This window comes from Leucopleurus acutus (genome assembly GCF_964270905.1).
Source record: "Leucopleurus acutus genome assembly, chromosome: 8".
Classification (NCBI taxonomy): domain Eukaryota; kingdom Metazoa; phylum Chordata; class Mammalia; order Artiodactyla; family Delphinidae; genus Leucopleurus; species Leucopleurus acutus.
In genome coordinates this window covers 96,700,435-96,725,183 of record NC_139151.1, presented here as the reverse complement: position 1 = coordinate 96,725,183, position 24,749 = coordinate 96,700,435, and the positions used below count along the sequence as shown (strand labels likewise).

Below are 24,749 nucleotides of genomic sequence, written 5' to 3'. Positions count from 1 at the left end.
TTTCCTTTGATTTCTCTCTTGTTGTGTTTGAGTCACCGAATCCAGAAGATGGGCAGGCTCCTATTGGTTAGATTTAGTAGATCTGCAATGTATATTACGGGGGATTATCACTGCTTTAACCCTTAAAAGAATTGCAGATAGCACAAGACACTTAAAACTGTCTCATCTTTGAATCAGAAAGAACAAGTCATCTGTGAAGTTACCAAGGAAGGAAAATAAATGGTGAAACTACTAGATTAGTATGGATAGTTAGAAATATACACATAGAAATATAGTCATTCACTCCTCATCCTTTAAAATATTATTTTATATGGAAACAGAAGAAAGGCAATGTTTTCTGTCCCCCAGTACTAGGCTTTGGCTAATTTGATTCCCTCTGGTTTCCATGTTTTTAAAATGTTAGAAGAAATCCCAGTTTACCCTCACTAGTAATTCTCTGAAGTCAAAAAGTATAGATGGTTGTTATATTCCTACAAATTAAATTGTTTCTCGGTGCTAGAACATTGCTTGTAAGTTGAGAAAATTCAGAGAGATTTTCGGTCTTCTGCCAAAATAATGCCTAGAAAATTATCTCCATGATGTGCATTTGCTTTTGGAGAGTTTTGGAGCCTTCTTTTAGGGAAGACTCCCCATTTTGTTGTCATTGCCACATCTAGCAAGCACATGATGGTGTATGTTGAGAGCTGTGGTCTCTTCGTTTCAGTTAGACATGATCCCCGCCCTAAGAGCTCTTCTCATTTAGGGAGGAAGTGAAGTGCCAAGTACAATATGCACAGTCCACCAGTTGGGACTGAACTCGTTGCCCAAAGTATTTAAGAAGACAGAAATGAAGACATGTGAGTGCTAATGGACTGTGAAAGTGATAGTACATCATCATGAATTATGAGGTACTGGAATATGTGGACTTAGAACTAGAGCAGGTAGTTCTTAATCTTTGAGGTAGCAGACCCCTTTCAGAAGCTGGTAAATATTCTGTGTATGGACACTTTTTCATTCTGCCTCTGGAGGTTTGTGGACTTGCTGAAACACTTGTGGAATAGAGAGATTCCTGATGACAGAGGAACCAGGTCAGATGTTTATGGGAATGAATAACAGATTGAATAAAGAATCCAGAAACCAGAATACCATCTGTTCATAAGGAACAGTGATTGGGTTTGAATGGAACAAAAGGTTTCAGCAGGTTGGTTAGATGAGGGTTGCAGTTTGCTAAGGTACAGAGTAAGGTCATGGAGGTCATAAGCTCATGGACAGGTCCTCTTGTTTTATTTGTTATGGAACAACCATTGAAAGAGAATGTACGCTGAACGGATATGGACTGATCCAGCAATCACTTGGTCATCTGCAACAGTGAGATGAATGAGGCTAGATGAATGTGTAGCATTCTAGTTATGACAAGATTGATCTAGTCACAGGTTCATTGTGGCCGGTAAAGGATGACTCCAAGAAATACTCTGAAATGGTCAGGTTTGGTATTTTAAATAGTTGTGTGAAGCAGAAATTAGGTCTCCAGGTGGGAACAAATTACAAAATAAGATATGTGGACCTAACAAAGGAGCATTTGGGAGAGGAACTAGAAATGGCAGTCACTAATATGCAGACACTCCTCTAAGTGGACTACATGGCTGCTTGAGTTGAGTTTAGTTCTCTCCTCTACCTCTGTCCTCTGCTGTGCTGCATTCTGTTGCCAGGGACTCGAGCTTGGCTTTGTACTCAACAAACACAACTGTCTTCTGGGCCAGGGCTTTAGCTGTGTTGTGTTGTCCTGTGCTGTCATAAGCCTTATGTCTTTGTTGTGTTGGCTTGGGTTCTTGTCTTCAACTTTCTTCTCTGGGGGCCTCTGCACTCTCGCTTTGCTGTGCTGTAGAGTTACCCCAGATGCAGAACCAGCCCTCACTCTCACTCTTGTTCTGTTTTTGGTGTAATGTCTAGCTTTATTTGCAGCTCCTTCAGCAGACTGCCTCCTCTGGGAACCTCAACACCCTGAGCAGCCTCCACCCAATGGGAGGTAAGTGTTTCACTGCTGCGGAGGAGCAGCAGCAGCCAAGCCAACAGACCCGGCTGACAGCAGTCTGAGGGTTTTCTACCATTTGTGCAGAAAAAATTTTTTTTCCCACTCATTACATAAACCTGACATAAGATGAACCTCCTAGGATTCAACTACCTTGTCTGTAGAAGGTGGCTCTTTTAGCTGTTGATATCATATTGCTCTGCAGTTGTCTGCTGCTCCCTACCCCTTTAAGTCTCTATTAAGGAGGAAGATGGAAAAGCGCTGTTAGCATCTGCAGACTATCTGCAGCTACTTTGATAAGGAGAAAATTGCAGGAATTCTTTATTTCCACAATAAAGTGACTTTTTCAGTGACTCTGAGGAAAAGTCTAAGATGGCTTCTATGTGCATGGCTTTCCGTGAAGCTGCTAGAACCCAGGCAGTTACTGTCTTACACATGTTATTTCTTAGGTGAATTACCTTTTTTGGTGTTAACATGCACAGAAAACTTAATTGCCAAATACCTGAGTTTATAACAAAAGGAGACTCCACAGACAAACCTGAGGCAGGGGCTGTCAGGAAAGTTAAGGAAGCAGGGAGGGGACCATTCCAGAGCTGCCTCCCTCTGCCCTGCTGCAGCGAGATAGGGCTAGGCAGGTGCATCTGAGGAAGGGATGATCTTAGGAAAACTGCAGTGGTTCATTTTTGTCCCAGGGACTTAAAGTTTGCTGTGTTTTCAAAAAGTTGCTAGATTGTAAATCTGTGTTGTAGCCTTTTTATTCTCATTAATTCTCCACCCTCACCCATCTGCCTTTCATTATCTAGTAAAAGTTTGCCACACATTGTCAGTGCAGTTCAGATTTCTTGCTCTGCTTATACCTGTGTTGCCTAGGTTCTACTTGGAAGTCTTTTCCTCAGTGTTTTTTCTCTCTTCTTTTTCTGATAATTAATCTACTATTCAGGTGGTGGTTTTTTCTTTGTTCTCTCTATTATTGCTGTTTTCACGTGTATCCCCCTGTCATCTCCTCCATTGCCTTCTGGATCTCTACTACATTTTCTGCGTTTTCACCTCCATTGCAGAGAACAGATCCCCTGTAAAGTGTGAGTGAGGGGCTCAGATGCAGACTCGTTCTCTTCCACAGGGTTTGGCATTGCTCTCTTAGACACCAGGCTCCATGGTAGAACACAGAATCCACCCCTCTTTTCTGGTTTCCTAATTGCCCATCCATTTGGGCTGGCATGCTATTGGATTAGACATCTGTTATCTGAGGAAATGTTCAGTTTCTGAATGAGTTGAGTGAGATCTGAATCTTTTTGGAGCTCTGTAGTATTGCCTGTATCTAGAACAGTTCCTCTTTGGGACCAGCCTTCTGCCAGTGTGCACGGTCATTGCTGGAGTGGATATGAGGCAACCTTATCTGTTGGCTGATCTCTTGCTTTGGATGTTGCAGGGTTAAATGCAATGCAGTTACAGAATTTGGCTGCACTAGCTGCTGCAGCTAGTGCAGCTCAGAACACACCAAGTGGTACCAATGCTCTCACTACATCCAGCAGTCCCCTCAGCGTACTCACCAGTTCAGGTAAGCATGTATAATAGGGCCACTGTGCCCTTGTGTGCCTTGGGCAGAATCCCAAGAGAGGAGTATGTCATTCTGGAGAGTAGTTAACACCCATTTCCAAAGGGGTCAGATCATGAACAGTAAATTTTCAAATGTCATTTTTTTTTTTAATTAATTTATTTATCTTTGGCTGTGTTGGGTCTTTGTTGCTGCACTCCAGCTTTCTCTAGTTGCGGTGAGCGGGGGCTACTCTTCATTGCGGTGCACAGGCCTCTCATTAAGGTGGCTTCTCTTGTTGTGGAGCACGGGCTCTAGGTGCGCAGGCTTCAGTAGTTGTGGCATGCGGGCTCAGTAGTTGTGGCTCGTGGGCTTTAGAGCACAGGCTCAGTAGTTGTGGCTCACGGGCTTAGTTGCTCCACGGCATGTGGGATCTTCCCAGACCAGGGCTCAAACCCATGTCCCCTGAATTGGCAGGCGGATTCTTAACCGCTGCACCACTAGGGAAGCCCTCAAATGTCATCTTCTGACTTAAGAGAAATCTCGTAGTTTTTAGTCGGTTGTAATCATCACTTGCTTCTATGTCCTGCAGGGACAGTTATCAAAATCAATAGCTGGGGGGGGAAATCAGTAACTGAAAAACCTCTTTATAAAGAGAATACTTGAGTAACATAACTTGTGCTTTGGTTCCTGTTGACCTGAGAAGGTAAGTGTTGGTCTGAGTTTAACTCATGGATGTCTGACAGCAGGGTCCTCACCCAGCTCCAGCAGCAGCAGCTCTGTCAATCCCATCGCCTCCCTTGGAGCCCTACAGACACTAGCTGGAGCAACAGCAGGCCTCAACGTCAGCTCTTTGGCAGGTGAGGGCCAGTCCCTGAAAGTCATCGAGCCATTCTTTGTGCAGATAGCACATTTTAAACAACTCTGGTAGGGGTGCCGTTAGAATGAATGATTGGGGTGGCCCAGTGAAGTTAGAAATGATCATGGGAGTTTGAGTCAGACCTGAGTTAAATCCCATCTCTGCCCCTTAACTACCTGTAACTTAAGACCACCTTTCTAAGATCATTTTCTCATCTGTGAAGTGGGAGTAGAATACTTTGAGGGTTATTAAGTTAAATGAGAACATAGGTAAAGTGCTGAGCACATTACTTAGTACTGTGTCTGGCAACTAGTACATGCTCAGTAAATGTTAGCAGCTATTTTGATGATAGGATTTGCCCACATCTTGTCATAGACTATATGTATCCCTTTTAGTCCTCAGTCTTGGGACTCTTATTTTGCCACATTCCAGCTCTTTGTGAGAAAATGGCAGCAAAGCCAAAGAAAAAAATGGGGCAAGTCGTATAAGTGGTATCACTTCTCGCACAGATTGGAAGAAGATAATGGGGAGAGCTGCACCTGGGTGTGGCATTTTTAAATGTCCCCATTAGCTACAAGGCCTGGTGAGTGTCCTAAAATCTGACCAGTCAGAGGAATATTCCTCCTCAGGGAGAAGCTAAGGAGATGAAAGGGCGTACTTTGGAGTTTGTCTTTGGCATCGCTTGAGTCTTTCCAATCTGTTAATCCTGCTCTTCCCCCCACCCTCACCCCCAACCAAGGGATGGCTGCTTTAAATGGTGGGCTGGGCAGCAGTGGCCTTTCTAATGGCACTGGGAGCACCATGGAGGCCCTCACGCAGGCCTACTCGGGGATCCAGCAATATGCTGCAGCGGCGCTCCCCACTCTGTACAACCAGAACTTGTTGACACAGCAGAGTATTGGTGCTGCTGGAAGCCAGAAGGAAGGTGAGTGCCAAGGGAAACTGGAGTCAGGGACAGGGGTGGGTGCTCCATCTGACCAGCACTGAAAAGCAGGGCAAAGCCCCGGAGAGCCATGTAGGTGGTCAGGCCAACACTTCTCTTTTTTTTTTTAAACACTTCTCTTTGGCAGTGTCAAGGGTAGACTGAGAAACTGTGATCTGCTTTCTGGATGTGGCTCAGGTCAGAACCTCTGTATTCTCTCCTGAGATGGGGCTGCAGTTTTTAGATGAAGAAACATATTGGCTTTATTGTGTCTGACACCATTTGGCAGTCTGCAGTCTGTTTTTGTGTTTGTTTTTGTTTTTTAGTGGGATATAGTTGCTTTACAATGTTGTGCTAGCTCCTGCTGCACAGCAAAGTGAACCAGCCATATGTAAACACATATCCCCTCCCTTGCGGATTTCCCTTCCATCCAGGTCACCACAGAGCACCAAGTGGAGTTCCCCGTGCTGTACAGCAGGTCCTCACTAGTTATCTTGTTTCATACCAAGCGGCGTACATATGTCAATCAAATCTCCCATTTCATGCCACACCCCCGCGCTGCCCCTCCCCACCGTGTCCTCACATTTGTTCTCTACATTTTGTCTCTATTTCTGCTTTGCAAATAGGTTCATCTGTACCATTTTTCTAGATTCCACATATATGTGTTGATACACGATATTTGTATTTCTCTTTCCGGCTTACTTCACAAAAATATGGAACACTTCACGAATTTGCGTCCCATCCTTGCCCAGGGGCCATGCTAATCTTCTCTTTATCATTCCAGTTTTAGTATATGCATTGCCGAAGCGAGCACTGGCAGTCTGTTTTTGTTAGGAAGTCTTCTTTGTGGATTATAAATCTGTCAGAGGTTATCTTCTGTCTAGGTGTCCCTTATAGCTCTGTCATTTGGCATTTTCCTCACTTTCTGATCTATGCTTTTCCTAATTGAGGACAAACTGAAGGGTGATGAGACAGGAAGAGTTGATGGAGTGGGAAGTATGGAGTGGGAAGTATGTGCCTTGACATAAATGGTATTAATTCAGGAGAGGCTTTTTAAGCAGAAAGAGGCCTGAAAGTGGTTTGTATGAATAGAAGGTGCTGCCAACATCTCTGTGCTCATATATGACTGGGTTTTCTTAACCAGGAGCTGGCAAGATTTAAGCACTAATGTAGGAAATAGACAAGTATCCTCTCTTGCTTTAGCAGCAAGGAGCCTTGGTGCAGTGCATCCTTACCGGCTCTGAATTGGACATTTATGTGCCCTAGGATGTGGTAGTGGGGGAACTGATGGAACTCTGGAGATAGACAGTAAACAGAAGCATGAGGTGTTCCAAATGGTGCTCTGAAGAATGATGAGCAGCAGGAAGGAGGAATAGAGAGTGCCAGAAAGATAGCATTTTATAGAGAGAAGGAGGTCTCTCTAAGTTGATGTTTAAGTAAAGACCTGAAAGAAGGAAGGAAGCCATGCATGTATCTAGAGGAAGAAGAGTAATGGGGCAGAGGAACAGCAAGTGCAGAGACCCTGAGGCAGCAGTGTTCTGTATGTGTTTGACAACAGCAGGGAGGCCAGGGTGGCTGGAGACTGGCTGGACTGCGATTGTAATAAAACTCTGTTTTGAAGATGTGCTGCATATATACAATGGGATATTACTCAGCCATAAGAAATGAAATAATGCCATTTGTAGCAACATGGATGGATCTAGAGATTATCATACTAAGTGAAGTAAGTGAGGCAGAGAAAGACAAGTATCATATGATATCACTTATATGTGGAATCTAAAAAAATGGTACAAATGAACTTATTTACAAAACAGAAAGAGTCATAGATGTAGAAAACAAACTTTATGGTTACCAGGGGGAAAGGGGGTGGGGAGGGATAATTTGGGAGATTGTGATTGACATATACATACTATATATAAAATTGATAACTAATAAGGACCTACTGTACAGCACAGGGAACTCTACTCAGTACTCGAATGACCTAATGGGAAAAGAATCTAAAAAAGAGCAGATATATGTGTGTATATATATATAACTGATTCACTTTGCTATACAGCAGAAACTAACACAACATTGTAAATCAACTATACTCCAATAAAAATTTTTAAAGAAAACACCTCTTCTTTGGCCAGGAAATCAGTGAGTGTAAACGGTTGAAGAGGAAAGCATATTCTAGTTTTGAGCTTAGTTGTTTATCATAGGCACATTTTAAAAATATGTTTTTACTGAGGCACAATTTACATATGGTAAAATTCACCCTTTTGGGAATATAGCTCTGTGAGCTCTGACGAACACACATAGTCACGTAACTGGTGCCACAGATGTAGAACATTTCTATCACCCCTAGAAATTCCCTCATGTCTCTTTATAGTAGGTCCCTGCCCCACCTGCCTCTGGCAATTACCAATCTCTTTGCTGTCCCTATTGTTTCTAGGCACAATTTTGAAACCTGTTTTATTTATAATCTCTACCTCCTTTTCTGTTGTTCCTCTACAACCCTGTAGTCTCTGGTTTTATTGCACCACATGCAAATCTGCCTACTTACTGTCCCAGCACACCATCCTCCCACAAGGTCGAATTCTGACCTTTGTCAATGAGACAGAGATTGAGAATGGTGAACGGGAAAGAGGGCAGGAACCTGTTTCAGCGATCACCCTTCAGCCCCCTGCCTTGTATTTAGAGAATCTGTTTAGTTCTCCAGGTGAATTTCTGTTGGTTGGGATGCTGCGAGTTGTAACACAGGTGGAAATGAGAGTCGGTGCAGGGGATGAGTGTGCTTGACACTGACCTGTTCAATCAATGGGGATTTTGAAGGTCCAGAAGGAGCCAATCTGTTCATCTACCACCTGCCCCAGGAGTTTGGAGACCAGGACCTGCTGCAGATGTTCATGCCCTTTGGGAATGTCGTGTCTGCCAAGGTTTTCATAGACAAGCAGACAAACCTGAGCAAGTGCTTTGGTACGTTGGTGTTTCTTCTGGTGTCGGGAGAGCTAAGCACGTTCACCAGTTAGAAAGGGGGAGGAGGGGCTGAGAGCAGAGAAAGGGGGAGAAGGGGCTGATAGCAGGAGAGCTGCGTTTGAGTTTGTAGTTTAACTTAGCCTCTGGAAGGTTACATTGCCTCGTTTTGAGCCTCAGTGTTTTCATTTCTGTAGTGGGAATGATGATTTGTACCCACACTGTCACTCCAGAGGTAAAAATAATGTATGGAAAATGGCTTGGCCAAAAAAACTTTAAGGTACTGTGTAGATGTCAACTGCTGCTGTTAGGAACCTGATTTATTTCATGTGATATAATTTCAAGAATTCTTGTTCCTGCTGAGAAAAATTGGGATTTGAGAGTAAGCTCATAAGGTATCTCTTGCATAAGGAAGATTGAGAATCTTCCTGCCTCATTATGCCCCTCACCTAGGTTTCTCCTTGGACACACAGGTTTTGTAAGTTACGACAATCCTGTTTCGGCTCAAGCTGCCATCCAGTCCATGAACGGCTTTCAGATTGGCATGAAGCGGCTTAAAGTGCAGCTCAAACGTTCGAAGAATGACAGCAAGCCCTACTGAGCGTGCTCCCCTCTGAGACTGGAGTGAGAGGGTCTTCTGGTAAGTGGGGGAGGAGCACCCTTAATGATTCGAAGCCCTAAGGCTGTGTGTTGACAGCCCTGGACCCTGATCCCTGCCACTCTCGCAGGCACAGCTTGCCCTGAAGACTCGGCTACTGCCTTCTGTGGGAATTTCGCTTCGTACAGAGGACAAGTTTGTGCTTTGGTTTCCAGTGTTTTACTTTGGAGTTTAGGTGCCATATCCTGAGTTTTTTTTCTTTATTTAAAAGTTTGCTGTGTTTGTAACCAGTGTGTTGAGAAGGACCAACATCAAACTGCCCTGGGGGAGGAGGGGGAATGGAGAAACATTAAAAAAGAAGATCAGAATTTGCCCCAAACTACCCGAAGAGAGAGGACTGAGTGAAACAAAAAATTGACCCCCAGAATCTTCCTGAGCACGAGAGTGGGTGAAATGAGAACTGACATCCAAGAGCTTTTGGGGGGTGGAGGAGGTGGGGTTGGCTTTGGAGAGTGAGAGTGACTTGACACCCAGCAGCCCCGGGAGCTGGAGGCTAAAACTCCTCCATAGCTGCCTTCTGTGGAAATACTGAGTTCTTGCCACCTATTTTTTAGATTCTTGTCTGGGATTTCTGCCCCTCTTTCCTAAGAAGGGGCTAACAATTCTCTGGAAATAAAGCACCTGTTAAATTAGCCTGACATATGCAAAAAGCAGGGATATATCACCCATTACCAGCTTTCCCAGCCAGCCATTGGTGTTGGATTGGCCCTGCCCTCCTGCCTGGTGGCTGTTAGGAAGCAGCAGCCGGTCAAAGAGATTGTTTTTAGTTTATTTCAACACCAAACTATTAGACCGTGGCCATTTCTACCAGGTCCATTTAAAGAAGGCCTCTGGGGAAGACACTGTCTGGTCTCTTCTTTATAGTTGACCACAGCGAGGAATGTCTCTTCCATCCCCAGCCACAGGTTTCTCACGAGGGTAGATCCAAGAAGGGCTTACAGCATCTAGTTGAAGGGAGCACCTCTCCTGAGCAGAGTGATCAAAAGCCATCAAGCTGGGGGAGGAGGAGCCTGCTTCTTGGTGTACCTGAATCATAAGGTCCCTTTAAGCCAGTGCTGCGTTTGCCAGTGGCCAGCACTCAGTGCTTAAAAGGATTAAGAAATCCATGTTTGCCTCCTTGGTTGAGATGTCCCAGATGTAGTGTCAAAACGGAGGCAGGCCCCTCTTCTGCCCGCTCCAGCCCCATCTTCTGCTCTTGGCGACAGAGGAGACAACAGGACGTTTACAACCTCCATATGGATTTAGTGTTCATTTACCTCAGCATCACCGTGTTCGTTTTTGTCCTCGTGCTTACAGTTAGCTCCCTGCTGCCTCCCACAGGTCTCACTGCAGCCCTTGCCTGTGACCCACACAGCCTCTGGGCTCTGCCTCTGCTCCCAGAAATGCTGCAGGGGTGGAGAACCAGAAGGGACACGCTGTTGGGAATGTGTACCTGGGCAGAGGTGGCCCTGTTAATATACGATCTTTAGCCAAGGCCAGGGGCTGGGTCCCTGGGATCTTAAACCTCACAAACATCAGTCCTGACCCCTAGCAGCAGAGGTGAGATTAAAGGGGTTGGTTTGCTATTAAGTCAGATGGGGGCTCTCTCCTTGTCATGCTGTCCATTTGGGCCACAGACAAGGATTGACTGTCTTGCTGTTGTGCAGGTAGTTGGTGGTGTTGGATTATCCCATTGAAGCTGGGACAGCTGTTCCCTTCTCATAGTGATAACTTGGGTCTGTTGTCCTCTAAGAAACATGAAACGTACTTCTTAAGCTGAACCACGTAAACTTGAATTCCACGCACTGGGAGAAATGTGTCCTGTGTTTCAAGGATAAAACTGTTCCAAAGGCTTCCAGGGTCATGATGGGATTTTTTAAATAAATGCAAAAAATAAAAATAAAAAAGAAAAAAGACAACAAAAAAAGAAAAAAATGCTAGGTTGGGGAGGCGCTGTTCTGAATCCCAACCAGCTGGAACCAAGAATGTCGTTTCTATTTTTATAGAAGTTTTATACAGCTCCGGGGTGGAGAATATTTATTACCTAAATTATATCTCTGGAAAAGGCCAGGATTTTGTAGAATCCAGAATGTGATTGTTGTACACACAGGGTGCTGTGTATGATTGAAACTACTGACTTTCTGTGGCCGTTTGCAGCCCAGCTAATCTGCCAGAGGGGGAAGGAGTTAATGCTGTGAATTGGCGGAGGAGAGAGCTGTGCTCCCCAGGGTGCTGCCGGTGCTGTGATCGCTAACCTGTTCTGTCTTCCTCCTTGGCCACTGTGGGGTTTTCCAAAGCCCAGAACTCCACTCTTCTTCCCACTTTCTTCCCTTTCTCTCCCTCCTCCCCCAGTTCACTATTATTTGTACACAGATTTGCCCTGGGCTCCGGGACCTTATGAAACCCCTTCCCTATTGACATGAAAGGTAAAGGTGTAATCAGCCCACTTTGATACCACACTCTGAGGTTTCATACCTGCTTGTGGGTTCTTGTTTCTAAAAGAAGTGTGCACCTCAGCAGGGCCCTGGGCTGCCACAGCGGCCAGCTGGTGAGCCCAGGCACTTCCCTCTGTTCTCTTGTCCCCCGCCCAGCGAATTCCCACAGCAGTGCTGCCCTTGAGCACAGTTCTCTCCCTAGGCCAAAGATGGTTTTGTGAAGAAGCTGCTTCCCTACAAGTCTCATGGTGTGAAAGCGTCAGCTCGGAGAGTGGAGACTCGCAGTCAAGTCTTAAGCAGCCCTTTTCTGTTGTGTGGGGGTCTCATGTGTATAAGTGTGTTTTCTGCTGTAGTTCTGTTTCTTACTTGGGTTTCATCATGAAAGTGATTTGCCTTGAATGCAGCCAGACACTGTCTCCTGGGTCCAACATGAGTGGCCAGGGCCTGCGTGGAAGCTAAGAGCTTGGATTTCCGGGAACAAAGGGCCATCCGCATAGGATTGAGGAGAAATCCTGGCCCTCTTCCCTAAAGAATTCTCCCCACCCCAGCCTGCAGCTTTGACTTTCTCCCTGAGTCTTGACCAGGGGTTGAGGGAGAGGCTGAGGCTCTGCTCCACCGGAGAGACATTTTCGGATGTGTTTGGGCACTTCTGGGGAAATCCAAGCCTTAGGTTCCCTCTGTCTCTGGCAGTTGGATGTTTTCTTGGTGTCCTCCATGTCCTTTTTTGACTTTTCCCTGTGTCCATTGTTAGCATGTGCAAAAGTTCCCTGTCATTGCCCAGCCCCTGCCCCGCCCGCCTCCTCATTTCAGGGCTGTACAACAGTGAGTGTTCCTGTTCTCTCTCTCTTCGTTTGGATGTATTGCTCTGTGTAACTCAGTGGGTCTCCCTCTTTCTGGTTTGTTTTTTTTTCTAGATTCCTGCCGTTTGTTCATCGTTGTGCCTAAAGCATGTCGATGTGGCGTCAAGTACATCGTCCAAATCCCTGTCTCTTCAGCTTCTCTGATGCTTGAACTCTCACCTTTGACCTTGTGTTGACCTTTGATGCTGACGTGTATTTTTATTATGTTTGTTTCTTTCTTTGTTTTTTCTTTCCTTTTTTTTTCTTTTGTGCTGCCAAATTGGTTTTGCTAGAACGACTGCTGAAGGGGAAATATTTAAACTTGCATTTGAATATAAAAAAATCTATTTTTCTAGAACTTCATAAGATAACCACTTGATTTTGTGATTCCAATTCTTTGTAATTGTCTTCAGAGCAGCCCTACTAGCACATACCGCGTGGTGTTTGTATTTCTGTGAACACACAGCCAGTCTGTTTCTAGGCTTTGTTTCTCTGTGTGCTTAGTTTTAAAGACAACTTTGAAGTAAACAATGAAATAAAAGATGTCACTAAAACCTTTGAGGCTCCTGAGCACATTTTGCTGATATAGTTTGTGGGGCTTGAGGAGACCGCATGTGTTCCTATTTTTGTTTTTCTGAGTTCTCAACTGCAGAAAACACCTGAACTCTTTTTCCTTTTTGACCACCGGCTGCAGTTTGGGCCGCAGCCAGCCCTTTTTCTTGTGTGGTTCTTCCCTGGAGCAACCCTGCCGGGAGTCTGCAGAGCCCTCTGGCCCCTTCCCCTCAGCCCTGCTGTGCCCACCTCCATGCTTCTTCCCACAGTCTCCACAGCAAAATGTGATGCTTTGATTTTTTTGTTTTTGTATTGTTTTTGTGTTTTTGTTTTGAATTTTTTCCTTTCCTACTAAGATTATGCCCAGAAAAAACAAGTTTTGCATGTTTCCTGCTGTTTCTTCACACCTTCGTATATATCACCTTCACCTCTCTGTTTTCTATAGTTTGTGCAGAAACTGACCGATTTAAAAGGGTTTCAAAGAAGCTGTTTTAAATTGATGTGGGGTTAATTTTTTTTTTCCAAGATTGTATTATTTTTATTTTGAAGTGGCAACTTTCTCCTCTATTGCCCTTAGAGCGTTTGCCTGTGCACTTAGACTGTCACCTCATATGGCCCCCGGGTCTCGGCGGGGCCTTCAGGAGGCCGGTTGCTCTGCTCAGAGGCGGGTGGGAAGGGGGTCCAGAGAGGCACAGGGGCAGAGGTAGAACTCAGAAGGCGGCTGTGGGTGGGCGAGACGCTAGTAAGCACCCTCAGCGCCGAAGAAGGAGTGCGCTCTTAGCCACTCGCAGGAGGCCGTCTGCGCCCGAAGTGGCAGTACATCTGCAGCGCTTCTCCTAGGTGACAAGCACAATACTACAGTCTTCACACTGTTTACAGCCCTGGGCACCAGCCACCCCACACTGGCTCCTCACTGCAGCTCGGCTCTTGCTCAGCTAGTGGGGTGGGGGTTAGGGCGGGTTTGGTTTTGTTTTTTTGTTTTTGTTTTGTTTTGTTTTGTTTTAATTGGGTGAAGAGCCAAATAGCTACTGTCCCTGGGTGCCAGGCAAGCCAGTTCCTTGGTTCCCCGAGGGGAACTTGCCCTCCTCTCTTGTGGCACCATCCAGCCTCAGGGTCTTAGGGACTTGAGTAAGAATGTGAAGGGCAGAGGGAGAGGTCAGAGGAGATGAGAGGTCACACGATGGATCTGTGGAGGTACGAGGTTGCAGAGGGAGGAGTTTGGGATAGATCCCACCCAGGCCTAAGCTGCTGGTGGGTGAGAGAGCTGCGAAGTAGGATTTCCAGGGAAGGATGGAGAGGGGTAGCCAAGGGACTGGGGGGAGGGGGGTGGGAAGGTAGAAGCACTGTTAGCATCATCCATGCTGGAGGTGATAAAGGAAGGGATCTCGGCAGAGTTTCTGCTCTGGGACCTGGCAGGTTGCCTAGTATTAATTATGCTTGAAGCCACTCTTACTAGAAGGGAAGGGCGGCCAGGTGGAGACCCAGTGTATGGTAGGCTGCTTAATTTCTTCGAAGGGGTGATTGGATGGAAAGAGGCCAGGAACCCCAGCCTGAGCGAGACTGCCGTGCACCCCACAGTCTGACTGCACAGAGCTGCCTCTCTTGGCAGAAGGCGCTGAGGCTCCCCTTCCTGTGTATTCAGAACCCATGTTTGCCAATATATTTTGCTTTCAATTCCAAGAGGAGCTCTGGGAAAACCTGTGGATAAAACCAAATGCCAAACGTTGGACGTTGTTTCCTTTTCCTTTTCTCTCTGATTGTTTTAATTGTTCTGTGGTGGTTTTAATGGATTTGAGACCCTGGAGCGGCAGCTGCCTTTCTGATTTCCAGCTGCTTTTTGTGAATAATTTAAAAAGAAAAAAAAAAAGAAACTTTACATTTTGGAGACAAACCTGTGTGAGTTTTTTATTGGTACAAACGTTGTATTTAACACTAGGGGTTTTGTACAGTTTTTTGCCTTTTCTACTAGAAAACAATGTAAAGTGATTTCACAATGTGAAGAGAAAAAAATTGCCACTATGACCAAACGCACAGTCTGTTCTGCAGCAACAATGGGATTCAATCAACTCAAAGTCGTGATTCAGCCGTAGAAATGCTTTTTCTTTACCTTGTTTGAGCTTTTCCTTTCTTTCCTGTTTTGATTTGCAAAAGAAAATGTCTTTTTTGTGTGAACTTGTGTTGTACTATGTAGAAAATTATGAATTTTACTTTAATGGTTTTAAAAAAAAGGCAAGAAGAGCCCTTGTCGCTTTTCTGACCTGATCACAGAGTTTGTGTAGTGGATTAAAAAAGAAAAAAAATTGTTACCAGTTTCGAGCAAGGGAGTATGTGTCTAAAAGGAATCTCCTTCCTTTTCTGTGTGTTTTTCCTTTTGTCCCAATGGGGAACCTAAATCTGTTTTAATTGCACAGACACACGGACAAAAAGTCATTTTGTATCTGCCAAGTGTGGTACCTTCCTTTGTTTATTTGCTATTAAACTGTTTGAGAAGAACTGACGTTGTCTTCAGAGTTACTGATTGTTGGGGTAGGTGGCAGCCGGGGGCTGGAGGAGTCGGCGGCACTCCTGAAGAAGGGGTGGGCACTCCGGAATTACCTGTTAACATGCAGTGGGGCCACCGCAGGCTCCCGAAAGAGAATTTCTTCCAGAAAACTGCCTTCTCTATCATCCTGCATTTTTCTCAGCATCCCCGCTAATAGGGAGGCGCTTTAAAGTTTTTTGGCAGCATTCATTTTTGTGCTTCTGTTGCCAGTAGTGGCTGCCACCTTGCAGAGCTAGCCCAGACCTGTGAGTGCACGTCCCTTCCTGCTGTGGAGTCCCTGCACCTGGGGAGGCAGCCAGCGAGCACTGAGGCCCAGAGCTTGGGGCTCTTCCTCTCTAGGTCTTCAGGACTCCAGACCAAAGTGCTGCAGCTCCTTTCCCCTCATTTGGACCTCAGAACAGGGTCACAGAAGGGCATTTCTAAGATTTCTTGGGTTTACAACTCAGTAATTCTAGGTCAGTCTCTGAGTGAGGCCCATACTTGGGCCTCCTCAAACCTCTGTGAACTGCAGATTCAGTCAGCCCCTGGGCCAGGAGTCCCAGGCCCTCTGGCTGAATTATAAGTTTGTCTGCTCCTTACCTGCCACTGCCATCCTCATCCTCCGGGAGGCGAGTCTTTGTGAAGCTGGTGCCTGTCTAGGGGCATGCAACCAGCAATGGCCTGTGGGTGGGCCAGGCCTCAACCTTCTCATCAGAGTCGCTCTGTGTGGGGTGTGTCTGGAGTAGCATTTCCCAGTGGGGGTTGTACTGGGTACTAGCCCATGAAATGTTTATGCAGTAATTGTCCTAGCTAATGTTCATTGACTGTTCACCACCATCCTAGTGCTGTGGGAAACACTCGATACACATTATATGCTCTAGTCTTTATAACGCCCCTGGGAGGGAGCTACGGTTTTCATCCCCATTTAGCAGATGAGCAAACTGAGGTTAAAAGAAATTGGGTTGTGGAATCCCGTGGTGGTCCAGTGGTTAAGACTCCGTGCTTCCACTGCAGGGGGCACGGTTTGATCCCTCTGGTCAGGGAACTCAGATAATAACCTGCATGCTGCATGGCATGGCCAAATAAATAAAAATAATAAAAATACTTTATTTGAAAAAAAAATCGGGTTGTTTAAAAAACAATCCCCCCCAAAAAAAATAAAGTTACTGTTTTTTTATGCCATAAGTTTATTTACAAACGTATCTAGTATGTTGAGTTCAACAGTTTGATCCTTTTTTCAAAGAGAGTGCACCTCTTAAAATGCTCCTCTTCATATCTGTCTCATGGATTCCCCGCCCCCCATCCCCACCCCCCCACCCAAGGGCTTGTGGGATCTTAGTCCCCGCACCAGGGATTGAGCCCCAGGCCCTCGGCAGTGAAAGCGCGGAGTCCTAACCACTGGACTGCCAGGGAATTCCCCCATGGATTATTTTTTAAGCAGTTGGTGTCTTACTATAAAGAAAGGTGCAGTAAATCGAGATCCAAAGTACAAAATCATCATAGCCAGTAACTGCCACTTGTCTTCCACTGAAAATGGCAAATTCTTCCCTGGACTCTCCTCTTAGTGGCTCCTACGGACCACAGAGGTTGTGAACCTCCAGATGCTCTATCCCAGGTGCAGAGACTGAAGGCAGAAGAAATGGCGGCAGCACACCAAGACCTCCTTCCCTCACGACCTTGTTCCCCTGTGTCCAAAGTTACTATTAGATTTCATTAAGTCTTTTTCCTACACACATTTTAAAAATAAGACTGGGATCAAACTAAAAAGAAATTGGGTTGCTCCTGGAAAGTGGTGTGCACTGAGAGTCAAACCAGGTCCGCCTGACTTCCAAGCCCTTTCTCTTAACTACTCCCAAGGAGAAGTAACTCCGTAAAAGCAAATCAGTGTGCTTTAGTTAACCTACACAGTCTCATCACACACGGTTTGCATGCTGTCCTCTAGGCTCTAGGGAAGGGAGCCTACAACTCTGTGGCTCCCTCGGTGGTGCATCGTTTCAGCTTTGTCCTCAGAGTGACTGTCTCGGTGCTAAAGGGGTAACTCAGTGCTCCAAGTTGTTATAGTGCTCCTGCAAGGTGCCACTTCCCATGAGGACTGGAGTGCTTCTTAAACGTCACTCCTGCCACACAGTTCTTTCCTAGATCTGTTGCCACCGAAGCTGTTCTTTACCTCGTGTTTATTTTAATTTATTTTTTTTGCATTGTGGTAAAAATAAATATAGCAATTTTCTATTTTAACCATTTTTAAGTAAACAGTTCAGTGACATTTAGTACATTCGGTGTTATACAACCATCACCACCTAATATTTTATATCAACTTGAAATCCACCTTTTATAATTTCACCTCATTCTGACCATTAGTATTTGTGAAGTTACAAGTTTGGTGTCCTAATTGTAAAATACACATTATTTAAAAATACACATTGGGGCTTCCCTGGTGGCACAGTGGTTTAGAATCCGCCTGCCAATGCGGGGGACACAGGTTCGAGCCCTGGTCTGGGAAGATCCCACATGCCCGCGGAGCAACTGGGCCCGTGTGCCACAACTACTGAGCCCGCGTGCCACAACTAGTGAAGCCCACATGCCTAGAGCCCGTGCTCTGCAACAAGAGAAGCCACCACAATGAGAAGCCCACGCACCACAACGAAGAGTAGACCCTGCTCACTGCAGCTAGAGAAATCCCATGCACAGCAACGAAGACCCAACTCAGCCAAAGATAAATAAATAAACATTTTAAAAATGTAAAATAAAATACACATTAAGGGACTTCCCTGACAGTCCAGTGGTTAAGACTCCACGCTTCCACTGCAGGGGGCACGGGTTCGATCCCTGGTTGGGGAACTAAGATCCTGCATGCCTAGCGGTGCAGCCAAAATAAAATAAAATACACATTAAGCTGCATAACCAGTATGTATAAAATGTCCATGGGGTGGCTTCTCAAAGAGATCTGTTTCACACTTTGGGGAACTGGGTCAGGGTGGAGAGTCAGGGGCTTCCCCATGGACTCCCTTCCCGTACCTGTTTCCTCTGTGAGTAGAGGGTGGTTGAACCAGAGATTGTCTCCCACTTAGCACAGATGTTCTGTAACTCACGATTGAGGTGGTAGATCTTCGTCTTAGGACTCCTGTATTCCTGAGATAGAACTTGATATAAAAATAGAATGAAGACTTCCCTGGGGGTCCAGCGGTTAAGACTGTGCGCTTCCAGTGCCAGGGACGCAGGCTCGATCCCTGGTCAGGGAGCTAAAATCCCACATGCTGTGTGGTGCGGCCAGAAAAAAAAAAAAAAAGGATGTTAAGTATAATTTGAATATCTTCCAGTTTAACATCATACTTAAAGGCTGTTGTTTCTCTTTAAAATTTACCAAAAAAAGGGACTATGCCAAAGGTACTATTTTTAACCTCAGAATTTAGACTTGTGCATCTTTATAATCATATATCTGTGTCTTAAACTATTTCTTCTAAAAACCCACATGCAGTCACCTTTTATCTTTGAATAGATTCCTTAGGCACCTAATTGCCACACTCCTGGTTCCCGGCTTACTGGCTTTCCCGGTCAGTACATGGCCTCCCTAACTCTCCCAGGTACTTTACATGCTGTGCTCACCTGAGCATCTCAGTCCCTGATGAAGAAAAGCCATCAGGAAGGAAATGAAAGAGCAAGTTTGTTCCTTCACCTCTGGGAATGTCAAACTAATGTCTGATAACATTGTCCTTCCAGGAGGGATCATAGATGGCTTTTTTTTGCACCTTCTGCCTTTTTCAAGCTCTTTCCTTCTCTCTGGGGAGTCCTTTCTAACCCCCCCCCCCGCCCCCACCACCATCTGGTGTTTAATTTCTTCTGCATACATTGGCTTTCTCTTTACTGGTAAAGGGTCCAGCTGTTGAGAGGACTGTTGTTCTTTTCAATCAAAGTCAGATCTTGGGATGGGGAAATGAACACATTTCAGCCGGCAACGGCTGTCCCGACACTCCTGCAGCCAAGTCTATAGGACCTTGGCCCTGCTTCCCTCCCCACACCCCCATCCCCCCAGGCAGGGTCCCAGTGACCTGAGGCCTCCTGAAGTTTTGGGTGTTTTTATACTGTCTGGTTGAGGTATAATTCACACACTATACAATTTACCCACTTAAAGCATCCAGGTCTGGTGTGGGTTCTTTTGGTTTTTAGTGGGGGTTTTTTGCGGTACGCGGGCCTCTCGCTGCTGTGGCCTCTCCCGTTGCGGAGCACAGGCTCCGGACACGCAGGCTCAGTGGCCATGGCTCACGGGCCCAGCCGCTCCGTGGCATGTGGGATCGTCCCGGACCAGGGCACGAACCCGTGTCCCTTGCATCGGCAGGCGGACCCCCAACCACTGCGCCACCAGGAAGCCCAGAGAGTTGGGTTTTAACCCAGGTCACCCTGACTCCTGCAGAGCATATTCCTCTGGGAGTGAATGGTGGACCTTGGGGGCCCTGGTTTAAATTCCACCTTTAGACTGGAGCTTCATGAAGGTGGGGACCATGTAAGTATTGTTCTTCACAGGAGCCTTAGGGGCTGGTAGATAATAAGCATCAAGGAGACTTTAATGAGTGAGTAAATGAACAAATAAATATCAAAAGATGACAGTTGCTTTTGTCCAAGAGCTTCCGGACATGCTTTTTTCCCCAACTACATTACATTTGAGTTTTATTTAGAAATTTCCATCCACTCCAGAAAGAAAGGGAATAACTTATTTTCACACCTGTTTATCGATTACTAGCTACCAGCCAGTACCCAAATTCTCTGTAGGCCCTCAGTGGCTGTGAAACAAATGATGGCCGAGTCCGTTAGAGCCACTTTACAAGAATTCTGCTAATACAGCTTCCTGCCCCGTGAGGAAATTGGTGGAGGGGAACCTATGTGTGGTCCTCCAGCCCTGAGAGTGCCACCAGCCTGGTCATTCCTGAAGTGGAGAGTGCCCAGAGCCTGGGGCTTACATGACACAATGGCTTTTATTTTTTTAAGTTATTTTAAGGTTTGAGGGTTTTTTTTTTTTCCAAAACATAATGTTATAGACGAGGACTTGGCGTGTGGCGGGAAAAGCTTGTGTTTAGGAGTCTTAATCTGATTATAATACCAGCTGTGTGACCTTGGGCAGGTGACTTGATTCAGCCTCAGATTCCTCACCTGCCAAATGGAAATGAAAACACCCACCCAGCAGGGCTGGGAAGATGAGAGTGTCCCCAACGTTTAGCACACTGCCACCCTTGGCAGACATGCTCATTCAAGTCGCTAACGACCCTAAGTACATCAGAGTTAACAGTGAGCGTTTCCCCATCCCATAGCCCATTGATAACTGTCAAACAGATGGGGGAGTACGCTTCCAGAATTTCTCTCTATATACAAAAATATGTACACATATAATGATGTTTGCTAATAAAAATGAGATCATGCCTTAATGTACAGAATGTTTGCATTTTTTTTCAGTTACTTTGTCACGGGCATCCTTCCATCTGGACATGTACACTGGAATCTTACCATTTTCACTTCTAGAGACTACCTAGCATTTCATGGTTTCTCAACGACTGTCCTATTGGACACAGGTTATTTCTAGATTTTTCACTATTATAAACTGTAAGAGCCAATTCAAGGAAGGTTCAGGAGGTCCATTAGAGGGGCATTAGTGCAACATCTTGTTTTCAAAGCAAGTTCTTATTTTATCGTCTCATTTGGTTTTCACAGAAATTTTGACAGAAAGGTAAAGCTCCATTTACAACTAGGAAAATGAATTTGTCGAGAGGGACAGATATCCCAAGGATCCCGCTAATCGTGGCAGAAGGGGCCTGGGACTGTCCCCTCCAGTTACATTTGTTGTGCAGGGGCTATAAATGCAGGGGCCTGCAGGGGCCAGGCAGGGGAGGCAAGCCTGCGAAAGGAGGCCGATCTAAGATGACAAGTGACAGTTGGCTCAGTGTCAAGGCAAGAATAGCAAGAGGTGGGGACTGTGGGCGAACGAGAGACATTCTTGGTCTCTTGAGACCAGACACCAACCACTTGACTGGTTGACATGCAGACTCATGGGCCCGGGGATTGCCTGAGCTTCTAGTCTTCAACAGAAGCAGGAAATGCTGATTCTTATATGAAATCTCCCAGATAACAAGTGTAGCCAACCAACGTGGAAATCATCAGCCCTTGAATGTCAGATTGTGAGCCCTGCTTCAGGCCCAAACTTCATTTTCTACTTTCGATTATAAAACGGGAATCTAAAAGTGTACCAGGCCGCGTAGCTGGTACCTGACACAGCGGGCACTTGGAACAAGCCCCCAGGCTCCTGCTGTCTTGTCGCCCTGTGAGGTTAAGTGGCCCAGAAGAAACTCATTTTGTGACTCGCCCTCCCGGTTCTGGGGGCCTTTTGTCAGCCTTCATTGCTGGGCTTCGGTGAGCAAGGCCTGATTACGTTCACCTTTTCCTTAGCCTTCTTTGTATACATTTCTTCTGCTCACCCAGGCCAGAGCCTTGGACAGCATTCCCAGTGGGCTTGGGTGTGTCCGATGAAAATCACTATGATTCCTGAAGACGGCTGTCCAGTTCCCCTTCACTTTTCTCCCTCTCCTCTTTTCCGGGACAGTATCATGGTTAAGAGTAGGACCACTAGAGTCACACTGCTTGGGTTCAGTCCCTGCTCTGTCTCTAGGTCGCAGTGTGTTCTTGGGCAGGTCGCTTTACCTCTGCGTTATCTGTAAACTGGAAGAAATACTCAACTTAGGAAATGTTAGTTGTTACACTTCTGTTGGTTTCCTCTCACTTTGCCAGGGGCTGTGCAGGTGCTGGTGGTACAAAGACCACACCCTTGCCCTAAAGGAGCATGACCTTGACCTAACTGTGTGCAGTGGTCAGCAAATTGCTGACTCTGGGGCAGAGGAAACTGTCAAGCTTTTGAGTTTTGCAATCATTCGCGTTCCCAGGTACCCGTGAGGCTGTGGTTCCAGATTCCTTTGGGATGCTGAGGCAAACTGCCCACCTCCCTTCCCTCCTGTCAAAGACTCGACTCGAACTCGTGGCTGGACTATATCTGGTCTACAAATGGGAGAGAATCTGCTGGCTCTTCAGCACTTGCCCTGTGTGCCCAGCTTCCTTCCCCTCTGGAGGTTAACTTCAACCCAGGACCCACCTTCCCAGCTGAGAGGAAGATCCCAGCCAACTCTCCTGTGCCAGTGGCTCCCCGACTCTCCCCCGCTTTCCCAGCTTCCTGTGGTCCTGGTTCGAGAGCACTTCCCCTGGGGCGTCCCAGTATCCTTGTGGAGTCCCAAGGGCCCCTCCTCCATCCCCTCGACCTATGCTGAGCATGCACCCCCGCCCCACTCCCAGATTGCCCCACTCTGGACCCACTTTGCTCGCGGTAAACAGGAAGTCATCTCTGCCTCTACTCAGTTTCCCCAGGACGAGGCAGACATGGCAGATCGGCTGTAAGCCTGGAGTGGTTGCTTTAAATTTCAAAATTAAACTTTCACTTCTCCCCTTTTTTCCCCCATTAATTTAACATATTTATGGAGTGGCCGCTGTGTGCCAGGTCTTGCTCTGGAGACATAGTCAGTGATGAATGAGATGAAGTCCCTGCCCACACATCTGAGTGGGGGAAACAGACACTAAGCCAATAACCTCATTAATATGGTAAATCTTGTATCAGAATGGAATGTAATTCTCTATGAGTGTAATAATAAGCTGATCCACCTCAACTAGGACTTAACTGGGCAGAATGTCAGGGTAGGGACTACGAGGGGCAAAGGCCCTGGGGCAAACAGGTTGGCAGTTCCTCACAAGTTGAACACAGAGTTACCTATGACCCAGCAATTCCACTCCTAGGTATATACCCAAGACATATGAAAACATGTGTCCACGTGAAAACTTGTACATGAATGTTTATAGCATCCCTATTCATAATAACCAAAAAGGGAAACAACCCAAATGTCCATTGACTAATGAATGGATAAACAAAATGGTGTATTGAATACTATTCAATGAATAGTACAGTGAATACTATTCAGCCATAAAAAGGAATGAAGTTCTGATTCATGCTACAATATAGATGAACCTTAAAAACATTATGCTGAGTGAAAGAAGCAGTCACAAAAGGCCATATGTTGTATGATTCCATTTATATGAAATGTCCAGAATAGACAAGTCCATAGAAAGTAGATTGTGGTTGCAGAGGTTGTATTCGTTTGCTCAGGCTACTGTAACACTGTGCAACAGACTGGAGGGCTTAAGCAATAGAAACTTATTTTCTCACAGTTCTGGAGGCCGGAAGTCAGAGATCAAGGTGTTAAAAGGGTGGGTTTCATTCTGAGGCCTCTCTCCTTGGCTCCTTGATGACCCTCTTTTTCCTCCGCTGTGTGTCTGTGTCCTGATCTCTTCTTATGACACTAGTCATATTGGATCAGGGCCCCCTCTAATGACCTCATTTTACCTTTTTAGAGATGGTGTCTCCAGGAAATTCCCTGGCGGTCCAGTGGTTAGGACTCCGTGCTCTCACTGCAGAGGGCCCAGGTTCGATCCCTGGTCAGGGAACTAAAATCCCACAAGCTGGGTGGCACAGCCAAAAAAAAGGTGGTGTCTCCAATAAGGCACATTCCGAGGTTGGGGGGTGCGGTCTACATATCAGCACCAACATATGAACGGGGGCACAATTTAGCACCCCATAACACGAAGGAATGGGGGGTGACTGCTAATGAGCACAGGACTTCTTTTCAGGGTGATGAAAATGTTCTGATATTAGAAATTTGTGCTGATCAATGCACAAATTTGTGAATACAGGCACACCTCGAAAATAACTGCAGGTTTGGTCCGGGACCACCACAGTAAAGCGAACATCACAATAAAGCAAGTCACATGAAGTTTTTGGTTTCCCAGTGCATATAAAAGTTACGTCTGTGCTATATTGTAGTCTATTAAGTGTGCAATAGCATTATGTCTAAAAACACAATGTTCAGACCTAAACTAAAAAATCTTTTATTGCTAAAAATGCTAACCATCCTCTGAGCCTTCAGTGAGTCATAGTAGTAACATCAAAGATCACTGATTACACCTCACCATAAGAAACATAATAATAATGAAAGAGCTTGACATATTATGAGAATTGCCAAAAGAGAATCGCCAAAATGTGACACAGAGACAAGAAGTGAGCATACGTTGTTGGAAAAACGGTGCCGATAGACTTGCTCGACGCTGGTTTGCCACAAATCTTCAATTTGTGAAAAACGAAATATCTGCAAAGTGCAATAAAACACGATATGCTTGTATACTAAAAGCCAGTGTCCACTCTGAAAGGACAAATTTGCCCTGGGGCAAGAAGGAGTCTGGTTTGCAGAGAGGGAAGAGAAAGATGGGGTGAGTCGAGCTGGTGGAGATGGCAGGAGCCTCTCTCAACCCCATGAGCCCCAGTACTTCACTGGTCTGCTCCCTATACAAGACTTTGCCCTTCTCCACTGTGTCTGGCATTAAAACTCATTGTAAGGGACCCTTTCATACTGGG

General features: G+C 45.8%; 1 protein-coding gene and 1 pseudogene across 10 annotated transcripts in view; one reads left to right on the top strand and one right to left on the bottom strand.

Moving 5' to 3' along the window:
* CELF1 (CUGBP Elav-like family member 1) overlaps positions 1–14,031 on the top strand; it is a 70,792-nt gene extending 56,761 nt beyond the window's left edge. For 5 of the 9 annotated variants that reach the window (XM_082845504.1, XM_082845505.1, XM_082845507.1 and 2 more), the window contains 7 exons: positions 1,930–2,005; positions 3,438–3,566; positions 4,289–4,402; positions 5,141–5,326; positions 8,138–8,281; positions 8,752–8,918; positions 12,265–14,031. In XM_082845504.1, the coding sequence (XP_082701630.1) occupies positions 1,930–2,005; positions 3,438–3,566; positions 4,289–4,402; positions 5,141–5,326; positions 8,138–8,281; positions 8,752–8,879 (777 nt within the window). In that variant the 3' untranslated portion in view covers positions 8,880–8,918; positions 12,265–14,031. Of the gene's footprint in view, positions 1–1,929; positions 2,006–3,437; positions 3,567–4,288; positions 4,403–5,140; positions 5,327–8,137; positions 8,282–8,751; positions 8,919–9,006 lie in introns of all 9 variants that reach the window. The other 4 variants (XM_082845503.1, XM_082845502.1, XM_082845500.1 and 1 more) reach the window with 4 other exon arrangements.
* A 2,657-nt stretch (positions 14,032–16,688) lies between these two features.
* LOC309965494 (cytochrome c oxidase subunit 7C, mitochondrial-like) lies at positions 16,689–17,252 on the bottom strand (annotated as a pseudogene). The gene is made up of 2 exons: positions 17,226–17,252; positions 16,689–16,868 (listed from the first exon to the last, which is right to left on the bottom strand). The product of its transcript is annotated as a cytochrome c oxidase subunit 7C, mitochondrial-like (transcript).
* Positions 17,253–24,749: the final 7,497 nt, after the last annotated feature.